The sequence below is a fragment of the Argopecten irradians genome, chromosome 14 (assembly GCF_041381155.1).
Source record: "Argopecten irradians isolate NY chromosome 14, Ai_NY, whole genome shotgun sequence".
In the NCBI taxonomy this organism is placed as follows: Eukaryota; Metazoa; Mollusca; class Bivalvia; order Pectinida; family Pectinidae; genus Argopecten; species Argopecten irradians.
The window spans coordinates 13,527,674-13,540,362 of NC_091147.1; the positions used below are offsets into that span (position 1 = coordinate 13,527,674).

Genomic DNA, 12,689 nt, shown 5'->3' on the forward strand with positions numbered 1-12,689 from the left:
CAGCTAATAGCTGTCCATTTACTGGAATCACTAAAAACCTTTATTTGGTTGTGTTGTGTGGTATTATGGTATGACCTATCTAGGCAGCCAATACGTCCCTGACACCGGAGGGTGTGTTTAACAACACATAGCCTCACGCCTTCACCCGTCAAAAATCACTCTGCTCATAATAGCCGACCAATTGAGAACGCCTTTACAAAAGAGTGGGCGGAGTGAAAGCGATGCTTTAGAAATGATTGGCGCTATCAACTGTGTTAACGACATTCTATAGGGCGTGCGCTTATGGTCGATAGATTGTAATTTAAGCTTTTGAAGTTATAAATCCGAGTAGTCCTCTCATATCCCTGTCGATGGATCGGATCGTTTATGGCAGTTAGTTCACGTATTTGAAACAGAAATACAGTCGATGTCACATTGTTCACCGAAACTGTGAAATATCCCTACGGTTACATTGAATTTATGTAACGTGCTCCAGTATCGACTGTACAAAGTGGACTTAAATGTTTACATTTAGCGGTAAACAATATTATTTACTGAGTACACGTGGATGAGTACAGGTGAAAAACTCTCAGGTAAATCTGTTACCCGTTACAAGGTGAATTGTGAAGTGACAGCCGATTCAGACATTATGAGTAGCAGTGGTGAAATGAGTCCTCAGGACCTATCCCCCTCGGGAGGAGGAGGAGGGAGTATAGACATGGAAAATGGAAAACATTTTGGAAGCAGCGGAAGTATGGATATGAATTTAGAAAATGGAAAACATTTAAATAATGACCACGTGAAGAGACCAATGAATGCTTTCATGGTGTGGTCAAGAGGTCAACGTAGAAAAATGGCACAAGAAAATCCTAAAATGCATAATTCTGAAATTAGTAAAAGACTGGGAGCAGAATGGAAATTACTATCAGAGGAGGACAAGCGACCCTTTATTGATGAGGCAAAGAGACTACGTGCTCTACACATGAAAGAGCACCCCGAGTATAAATACAGACCTAGGAGGAAACCGAAATCCCTTCTTAAAAAGGACAAATATGCTTTTCCTATTCCAATGTTAGGTGGATTCGGACCAGCCCTAGGATCGATGCCCCCGGGATTTGGTCCTATGACCAGTCAAGCTGAAGGAATGATGGGAAATGCTGCATCCCTTAGTCTTAGTGAGAAAATGAGAGCATTTTTACCACCTTCATCGAGTCATGGGTTTTATCCACATCTAGATAGTGCTGGAAAGTTGGACAGTTCGCCATTGAGTGCTCTGAGATCACAGGAACTTTCATCTGTGTATGGGTCCCCATATCTTCCCTCTCACTCTTCGGCCTCGGCGTTAAGTAGCCTACCCCCAGCTGCACACTCACATCCAGGACAGTATCTGGTACCCTGTTGCCCTCCAGGTTACCTCCCTTCCCAGGACGTACACAGGCCTGTAGCTTATGTATTAGTGAAACCAGAAGATCATTACAGACATCCAGCTGTTATGTAAGGAATTCATTCGGACACCCGAATCGCGCGGGAATAATTCTACTTGTCACAGTAGAAGGAAAACATTCACGGATTCCGGCCCCATGCTCACGACAATTTGACGGACAATCACGTGGTAACAGAATAGAACAGTGTGATTTGGTGTAACGACTTACAACTTGGTTATCATTTTCATTGTTCTGTCAGTCTGTATCCAGATTTGTCGTGTGGTCGGTTGCACGTGCATCAGGAACTTGCCATGTGACGTGTATGTTTTGGTTGTCGGGGAAATGACTCGACAGCGAAAACGGTCGGGAAATCTGAAGATTTCGACCAGGACAAGTGGACAAGCCGTAAGTAAGTCAGGAATCGACTTTCCTATGGTGCTAAATAAAGGGGTGTGTGCTTACGTTTGTGCAGGTAACATTGACATAAACGGTGTCGATTTTGTTCAAAGACTGATTTCTTAACAAACGTACAAACTCAGCACACTTTTCTCTTTGCCGTAGATACAAATGGATGTTTTCCATTATATTAATTAAATGTGTTCAATCATCGATATCGATCATTCAGTGAGTGATTTCATATTTAATCAATATTGACTTTGATCCGTTATCAAATAGAATTTATATATTGGGCGAATGATCTCTTTATCAAAAAGGCACTATTGCCTTTTCTTGTTATTATTGTTCATTGTTTTATGTCATTAGCGTGTTTATTTAAAAAGGAAATGTGTTTACAACTTCTGATGACATATTCTGATTAGTGCTAAATAAGGATTATGTTGTTCTTTATTCATTACAAAACACATCTTATTTCGAATCCTAATGATAAGGGAATTAAAAACTATCGTATTTGTTTTCATAGGAAGGAAATAATTCCCTCCTTTTCTTTCTAAGAAATGTGATATATCTGCAGTATTTTTAATAGGGTGAGCTGTATGGCATGTGTGTGTATGAAAATAATCATCTATTCAGTATAAGGAAAAAGGAAGAATAAATATCAAATGTCAAGAGACTAGTAAAAATTTAAAAATGAAAAATAAATTAATGGACAAATCTCGGTGTAGATTTATACTAAAATGTGTAAATATCAATTGTGAAAAATAATTCACTTGGATTTTTATGAAGGGCAGATGTTACAACTTTACAGTATTTTTAAAAAGTCATTTTTGTGTCAGACTTTTAACAATATTTCACTGAATGTGTAAAGTGTTAAAACTGTAACAACGAAATATTCTACTTTTGAAAATATTTCGCTGGAGTTATTCATTACAAATATTGCTAAAATGTACTATGCTTATATAACTAATTTACTGTTTAAATTAAAAAAGGTTGCACTACTACAAGATATGCAACATGCCATGACCCTTTCAGATATTATATTGAGTTTTAAGGGCAGTATATTTTATTTTTTTCCGGGTCTCATTCGATGGTCTCATTCAAGGTGGATCAAAAATCACGGCCTCTTTCATAGATTGTTTTGTAATGGTTATTTCATCGAAAGATGATAATAGACATTTCTTCTGTACAACAGACGCGAAAATTACATACCATTCCGAAAGCATACTGAATGCTTGACTGACTGAAACAGACACTAGTTGTTAATTTCACTGTCATGGTATGAGGGAAACAATAGGTATCAATTTCTGCCATAGATAATACCCAGATAACGCGCCCTATTGTAGTGTTATCGGAAACATTGGCTCGAAGGGGTCAAACCTATTTGTTTCCGTACATAGCCCAGAGGGATATCAAGTGTACGAGGGTTTAAAGAATAACTATTACTAAAGGGAATGTATGTTAAAGATAACCTACCAGATGTTTATCTTTGTTGAATTACTATATTATTGTTTAAAGTGTTTTTTCTGTCAAATGATTTATCGATTGAATATTGATGTCGTGGTGTATCAAGAAACATAGACAAGTTTTCAGGCAGTTTTTCGTTTCTTGATTTTGGGGTTTTTCTTTTTTTTCTGAATTTAATTCAATATACGTATTAATTTGTATATAAAAAAACATTTTCTTTATTTTCTGAAAAGCCCTATTTACTAATTTTTATCGAGAAAATATAAAAGGGAATTTTTAGCACTTTCAATTTATTGAGTCACATATTAATTGTATTTGAAAGAATAAAAAAAACAAGAAATGAAATAAAAATTATTTAACAATAGAATATATTTAATTGAGATGAATTGTAACTTTTGTATTCTCTATCAATAAAACTAGTTTGCATGAAGAGACACTATAAATAAAAATGGTTTTTAGTATCTATTCAACCGATTCGGTTTGGTAACTTGGAAGTAAACGTTAGTAAATAACTTTTTAATTTTATAATAAAAGCAAAATAGGAAATCTACCAATAGTATATTCATTGAATAGCTGTTTAAATTAATACAGATATTAATGAAGTGTTTGTTAAAAAACTTTTCTTTTCGCTCTGTGTGATCTTTTTCTTTAATTTCTTTATCCTATTTTTGAAATTGATTTCATTGTCAGACAAAATACATGTGTTATACTCTTTGTTAGGAAAGTCATGAAACTAGCTGTCAAGCTGAAAAAATATTTTTATTATTATTTTGTCTGTCGTTGAAATGGTCGTATGTGAATTGTATGTTATCAATTGTTTGTATGTTTCTTAGAATTATGTTGAAACGATTTTACATCCCTTTTCATTTTGATAATGAAAATATAGGTTATCATCTTTAATAAAATAGAAAAAAAATCACATAATACTGCGTTATTGTGTAATATTTTCCTGAAAGTAAAATATGTCGGAAGAAGAAATAAAACCACAAGCTTCTGAAATTATCTCTTTTCATAGGCATAAACAGAAAAAGAAAAAAAAAGTTGATGAATATTTAATATTCCATTATCTGTGTTGAAAGACACTACTCTCGCATAGCTGAGATAATAGCTAGGCTTACAATGCGAGGCGAGTGGGAAAATGTCGAGATTTATGAAATTTTAATTCCGTGAAATGTATTGATATGTTTGCTAGGGTTATCTTTGACCTGAGAGAAGTACATATATAAATTAATTATAGAAAACTATAGTGCTGGCTGATAAGCCTCAGGTGGAGTGAAATCGATTTGAAAATGAAAATAATTATCGTCATCAACAATAGATTATCAAATCTTCTTAAAAGATATCTCACAAAGAGTTACTTAACACTGGACTAAGGCATTCGGATTTAAACGTTATGTTTTAAGAGCTTGTCCGAATTCCCGCTGACTCTGTTGCCATACTTTGACATATTGACAAGTCAATTTGTGTTGAAGAAATAATCCAAGTTTCTTCTGATCCTACCACCTCACATAGACATTTCGACAAGTAAATGTTTGGTGAAAGGATAATCTAGGTTTTACCTTACCATGTCACCATACATAGAAATTTTGACAGATCTATATCTAACTGAGGAGTTGATAGGTAATTTTGACCTCATATGACCTTTGTTGTTTGTGCTTCCTTGACCACCTCATATTTGACCCTGCTCTCTGCAAGGTCGTCAGTTAAATGTTTCAATTTCCATCTAATTAATTTCAAACCTGAAGCTTTATATACAATGTAATTCATTCTTACAAATTTCTTAACATGGTCCAGCCATGCCAAAGATGGTATGAATTCACCATTAATCTTATTGAAAGGAAATTATATTAAAAAACGATGTGATAATACAAACATTACTTTCGTATGGATCAAAGTCATGTGTATAAACATCACGTGTCTTTGACAATCGCGCACGGGAACTACTTCGCATTTCACTCGATTAGCAAGTAATTATACAACTTTTTTATCGATTTATTCTGGGTTTTTTTCACCAAGATATTTTATGATGAATTATCCATACATAAGAATCACATTCACATACACACACTCATACTAAAATCGCTTTAATCCATTTTCCATTTTGTAGGAAAACAGTTATATATATATATATATATGTTGCTTTCATCATATCTGACACTTACGTCACCATGTTAAATGGACGCCAATGGTATACGTATATCTATTGTCATTGTGTATTGTAATATCAACACCTTAAAGTGCCGGTTTATAACATACAATGTAGTAGCGGTATATTGAGTTTTTAATGACAATGTGAGTGTTGAGTTGGTTGATAAAAACTCGGTACTTAATAATTAATACAGGACGTGAAAATCATTTCCATTCAATCCTCCGATTGTACAAAAAAAATAATTCAAAAAGTCTTTTAAAATCAACAAAAGATTTTAATCTAACCAAATATGAAAACAAATGATGATGCATATCATTTTTGTATTTTAGACACTCAGTGTTACCTTTATTGCTTATTTAATTTGTATCTAAAATCCTATTATAACATGTACACATACAAAAAATTCTTTTTTTTTTAAACAAAATACACTTTATTTATTTTATCAAATTGTGAAAAAATGGAAGATTTTACCTTTTTCCCGTATCCTGATGTGGGACAAAACTTGAGTACTAGGGGGGAAAACCCACAGGCAGTTGGCCTCTTGGCTATTTACGTGTAAGCTGGGGTGAAAGTGTATCGTCCTTGATTCACGTCACTTTATCAATACTTATTCACAGCGAGGTAAGTATAGTATATATATATATATAGACAGGCTGTGATGTTCTATTTTAATGGCATCACGAAATTAAATATAAAGAACAAATAAAATTATATTTCAACTTAACATATCTTTGTGCCCAAAATTCAAGTCAAATAATGATATATATATATGAATTAGAAAAATAAATAAATCGGTATTGATGCCTTATCAGTAAAACAAAAAGTAGTACTAACACCACATTGAGGAACTTCGGGAATAAAAGAAAAACGTTGAAATATACATTAAATTAATGAAATATTGTTAGATGCGATTTGATAAAGATGAACTCCGTTATATAATGACTTGTTAATGTAGATTTGGCAAAACTGTTTGAAACATTTGACCTGTTGTTTTGTCTTCGGAGAGATATTGGAAACCATAATTTTCAACGCATAAAGCTATAAATTTCATTAAAAGCACGTGAAAAATGTATACATGTATTTCTCTTATAAATTGAAACTTACACACACAAATAAAAAGTGTTTTCCTCAAAAATGTTGGTAATGGTAATTTTTGTATACTGAGTAATGAATCGACTCGTCGCCACGAAAATAACGGCACAATGAGAGAAATAAATTTAACACAATTCTGTATCTTATATATATTCTTTAAAATAAATCAGGTGTGAAGAAAATTAAGATAGAGTATATGTTTCCTTCACGTTGCTCAGTCGGTGCCCACAACTCTCCAGGGAACTAGCATCAGATGATCCGTACTTTTACCGGAGTTCTTATCATGGACTCTGTAGTCTCACACAACGCTGGCCATACAGGCCGCGCCATCAGCCTTTCTCAGCCTCAGTAACCCGAATAGCAGCAGCAGCAGTAGTAAAATCCCGCCATTGATTGATACTGCAGCGGTGGTATTCTATCGTTAAATATCCGACCGCCGATATCTAGAAATTGCGAGATTGGATCGTGGATAGGACTTAATGATTTGTATCCCGATATGAATGGTTTTAATGTATTTTACACATGTAATAGGAGAAAACAATTAGTTGTAAACATGTAATTAATGTAGATTTTGTCGCTTAAATGGTCATGTTTCTGCACATTGTCGTCACTGAACAAGACGATGGCGCATTGATGGAGACAACCCATATATGGGTGGTCTAATTTCTCTGTTTTCTCATTTAAGACCAAATAAAACAAAAGTTTACTAAAAAATGACAAAGATTGCAATCGTCAGTATAAATGTGGCCGAAAGAAATAGTCCATTAATATATCTTAATCTTTTTATTTCTTTCTCTCTTCACTTAGACCACTCTTTTTTTCTTTTTTTCTTTACATAGATCTTTCTTTCTTCCTCAGAGAGAGAAAGTAACTTTAATTGTCTTATCAAGTTGCATGGTTACAGAAAATGGAAAGTAAACGAGGTGTTCAGACGAATATGACTCTAATATGATGGTAACAATGCAATATTTCTTGAATATAAATCTGATTACCAGATCTAACAGCATCACGAATTTATAATTAATATTACCAAATACAGGTTAAGAAAAATAGTTCATAAGAAATCTTGATACGGAAAACGAAGGACGATATCATCTCTTGATACTTTTCCGTCTTATTTCTAAAAAAAGAAGTAACGTTAATACACAGAATTATCCTATCGCCCACGCCCCACCCAGTCACACAGTACATTATAGTGTTAACACATAGAAATTGCACATTTCCGACGCCTCTTCAGGTCTCTTTGGATATCATAATGTTGAACCATATATTTCCAACATCCCGTCTAGTCTCACTGTATATAGTGTTATGGAGGAGAAAACATCACACTTACGCCGACGCACCTTCCGGTCATACTGCAAAATGAAACCACACAGAAATATCCCTCCCTCGCTCGACATTATTCACGACATGCTTATATACATTTATTTGCTAATAAAAAGGAAATTCCTTGAAATACCAAGTATGCTGACCATTGGTGTAAGTATTTTTCTCGGATATGTTTTTAAGAACATCAAACAAAATTAAAAGGAAACATATCGGGAACTACGATTCATATTTGAGAACTTAAAATTTGATCTTAAATAATTGAGAAACCTAAAAATTAAAATCAAGTTTACCTACTAAAGTGAGTGACTTCTATCGGTACTGTTCTATTATTGACATATAACTTATAAATCTATGGTGATAAATGAGGTGTTCCGAATGCGGAGTCGTTGGATCACTTCAAGGTAAACAAAATGGTTATAAAATACAATAAAGCGATTAAGAAATAACGTGAAAAGGGTAAACAAAGTCTGAAAGGCATAAGTGTCTAATGCAATGCGCAATCGATAAATAACATTGTTTGAGTTGACGGCAAGTCCTTGTATTATACTAAAAAGGGACAAAACGGGGTCTGCTTTGTATCAACAGTCCAAGTATTCTTAGTATTGTTCTTCAAGTCCCCGACAATGAATTGCTGTTATATTTCACACAAATCTGTAAAACTCCGATAAACACTTGACGCGAAGGGCGAATTCTTGAGGGTATAGATTCCCTGCCGCCATTGGGGACATCCGGGTCACTATGACGTCATAAATTCACTTCACCGTAACTACCGTGAATACCATTCAGTGTTAAGTTGTTTGGAATTGGAATGTTTAACATTAGAAAATTTATAGCTGAAACGTAAATTATATCTGATGGGGCTCTATTTACTAAGTAGAATATGATTTATTTTTAAGTATACTAAGGGGTTTAATATAATGGGCAGCATAGTCAAACTGTAAAAACAAATCAAACCCAATACCATATTTGTGTGATAACGACATAAAGATTTTCCCCTTTTAAACTAGTAATAAATGTAAGCGTGAAAATGAGTACGAAAGTGAAGTTATACATGTAATGTGTACCATTTTTGGTGTCCTACAAATATCACAACTATAGACACTTTGACATTATAATAATTTAGTTTTCACATAACATCCCGGTTAGCAAAACAATACGTAAGCATTGAAGTCACTATTTTTTTTAATTTCATCGGGGTATGAAAAAAATTATGTTTGCAAACTGTGTGAATCCGCGTAGCGGATTCTCACAAAAGTTTGCAAACAAAATTTATTTCATATCCCGATGAAATTAAAAAATAGTGACTTCAATGCTTATAATTAATTTTCCAGGCTACTTTATAAAATGAAATACGTTTACATGTACGATTCCATTGTTTTTCCAAGGGATTATTTCTTCCAAATCGATACGCAACGTCAATGCTTCTATTGTGACGTCATGATAACGTCGGGTTTCCGCGCCATTCTCGGATTTTTTTTTTCATCGTGGAATGAAAAAAATGAATAGGCCAATCAGAAAGCCAGAAACAAAAGAGAAAATTAATTATAATGATTTGATCTATAATTTCAGCGTAATTAAGTTTTAACTGGACATATTAGAATTTTTTTTATATAAAAGACCTTATGATTATCGTGTTTTATTAACATGTTATGTCAATAGATGATAAAAAAAAACCGAAATTCATTATGTTTTGTTTCTATTTTTGATATGGTGCCGATATATAAAGCGCCCCAATTAGACTATGCTGGTTTGGTTATCTTAACGTCCCATTAACAGCTAAGGTCATGTAAGGACGTGCCAGGTTTGTTGGTGGAGGAAAACAGTAGTACCCGAAGAAAAACCACCGACAGCAACTGTCCGATATGAGATTCGAACCCGCATCCCAGAGGTGGAGAGTTGGTGGTAATATGTCGGGACATCTTAACCACTCGGCCATCGCGGTCCCCATGCATTGCTGCTTCGTTCCATATGACGCTAGAGGGCGCTCTTGTGACTATGTATTAATGTATCTTTACATATAACACTAGAGGGCGCTCATGTGACTATCCGCGCGTTCCATTTGCAGATACAACTGGTACGAACCCGCTGTATCTGTAATGGAACGTTAACGCGCTGTACCAGCCGAACCGAACCGGTACAAGTGGTTCGTTTTCAGAAGCGTACCACTTGTATCCAAGATGGTGGACCCGAGATTCTTCATTTGTCACCGGAATGTTTTCTTTGTTGAAAACAAGACAGAGTGTATTTATATCCGATAAAATGACATGGATTGTTATTTCAATGTGTGCTGAAACTATTTAGGTATTATTTTTATATCCATATCATTGTTAACACTGAAAATACTTAGCTTTTATATTCGAAGCGTATCTTTCATATGGGTGCAGCCATCATGGAAAAATCCAAACGCGTTCCATTTGGCGGTGCCGTATCACTTAAGTGCAACTGGTACGAATCTGGAAATGGAACGCAAGGTCAGTATTACTGCATCGTTCATTATGTCGTTAGAGGGCGCTTATGTGATTCTATGTATTGCTGTGTTGTTCCATATGTCACTAAAGGGCGCTCAGTTCCATGACCACAATTCAATACAATGTTACTTGAGGGCGTCGCAAACATTAGAAAGACTTAATTTCCATGAGTTGTTTCTAGATTAAGACTACACATGGTTTTGTTACATATAATGCAACTAGAGGGCGCTCTGGATCATATCATTTGTTTTCATATAATGTCGCTCGAGGGCGCCATAGGTTTTTGTGACTTAATTATCATCAGAAGGCGCTTGAAAATAAAATTTGTTTGGTTTCCATGTTTAAAAAATCTAGATGTGTTATTCAAAGTTTCACTTTACGAGGTAAGGTATCATCTTTCGGGAAACAAACCCCGAATTAGGTTTATTTTACAAACCATCAGCATTCTTAAGATTAACAAAGATTAAAAGTAAAATTTTGCAGTTTCCCAAGCATTAAAATGGCATTACTTTAACTGTGGCTTTATCTTTGAAAGGTGTTTATTGTATATGAAAAGTGCTTCTTTCACGCCATTTCAGTTGTAAGTAATCAAATAATCAAATCATTCCTAAAATTTATTGTTAAAAGGTCATTAAAATACTTTGAAATAAATTGAAAAAGAATGCATTAAACTACTTTAAGTTATTAAGCTGTCTAAATATTCCAAGAGGAAGAACTTTGTGAATAGTATCTTTCTTTCAATCAGCTGGTCGACTAATATACAAACATTTTCCGGATATGATTTTTTAATTGACATGTACATATTTCAGGTAGGTAAAAACGTGTATGAATCACAGATCTATAAATCTGGTAATGTATTTAAGCATTAGTTTTATATGAATTTCCTTTTGTGACTGTGATAATTTACATACACAAGTTTAAAATGTATGTTATTCTTTATATCATATAACTAACACACAAAAAAAACCACCTGGTTTTCTTCAATTACTAACACAAGTCAAATCACGTCATCGGGAAATAAGAAACTAAATTATCAACTCTTTTATTAGTTAGGTGTTTCTGATAAAAAGCATTATTAAAAGAAAATATAGTATTAAAAGATTCGTAAAAGCTGGTAATTTTGCGAGCCACATCTATAAAGATGTTTATGTTTGGGAAAATGGACATTTTAAAGCAAGTATGATTGATAGCCGGTAAACGTTAAAAGGTCTAAAAGAGGCTCATTTGAAAGCCATCAAATATATAGACAAGGTTTCTATGCTATCTGATTGTCAACTGACAATGAAAATTTTCTATTCCCATTTCAGGTTCACACAAAAGCTTACAGAAGTTGCTATAGGTTTAATGTGAGAATTTATCCTTCTTACCGTGTTTTTAAACAATAATGGAAAATCAGTGATGGAGAACAGAAAGGCAATTATTAAAATGACTCAGCGGCAAAGCAAAACCTTGAGAAAATAACTTTTAAAGAGTTTATTAAACAAATAACTTTAAACATGGATACATCAGGAGAAACGCTTTAGATTTATAGAAATTCACTCGCGCGTATCTGTACTATGTAAATGATTGAATGTGTGTTTCTATACCTCATTAACTGTCGTTCCCTAAGAACCTATGTACTTTTAACGGACGAAATAAACGTAGAGTATACATACGATTTCGAGTAAAAAGAGCAGATATAAAATTTTGTGTCTGTTCCTTGTTCATACATAAAAAAGGTTAGAGATTAAATCCTAATGCGATGTTTTATCATTTTTTATCAAATGCATTTGTTTATGTAAATTCCCCAGTTGTGCATTCGCCACATAAGGAAGACTATCAACGGGTTAACCATATCAGACCCCAATATCATCAATGCTCTTTAACTTACAAAAAAACAGAACTCAACTTTCTCCATCATAACTTAAAGGGGCAATTCAGTCTAAGAGAACATTGAAATTTGTACGTATATCGGGAAAAACCAGTTTTAATGGATATTAGATCAATCGGTTTTACTGTGATATGCCAGAAAAGTCCATGGTGGTGAAATGCGTGTGAAATGTTCAAACTCGCTCGCTGTCCGCCATTACACATTGTGGTCGAACATCTTGTATGCCGAACGCAGTCCCTTACTCGCAGAGTAATGCAACTTTTATCTAAGACTGCTCAAATCGCTCTGACATGTAGTGACACCTGCCCCCTCCCTTCCTCTTTCGCCGCGCCTACATTTCCTGTGTTTACTGCCTCTCTGCGTTACTCCTCAACTTAAGGTCATTATATGTGTACATAACAATTCCATATTTAGTATCTTTACTTCCTCTCCTTCCGACCGTCAGACGACTTTTTTTCTTTTCCTATTGTTCACGACTAAGCCAGATTCACTTAAGATAATGGTATAGAAACCGAAAC

The 12,689-nt window shown here is 34.2% G+C and overlaps 1 protein-coding gene across 1 annotated transcript; it reads left to right on the forward strand.

The window, feature by feature from the left end:
• The first annotated feature begins 318 nt into the window (after window positions 1–318).
• LOC138307385 (transcription factor Sox-14-like) lies at window positions 319–4,187 on the forward strand. Its single transcript, XM_069248096.1, has one exon. The coding sequence runs from the start codon at window positions 548–550 to the stop codon at window positions 1,475–1,477; it is 930 nt and encodes a 309-aa protein (XP_069104197.1). The 5' UTR covers window positions 319–547; the 3' UTR covers window positions 1,478–4,187.
• Window positions 4,188–12,689: the final 8,502 nt, after the last annotated feature.

Bases quoted from the DNA above. Each gene is read 5' to 3' on its own strand.
- LOC138307385 (XM_069248096.1), top strand. From the start codon at position 548: ATGAGTACAGGTGAAAAACTCTCAGGTAAATCTGTTACCCGTTACAAG.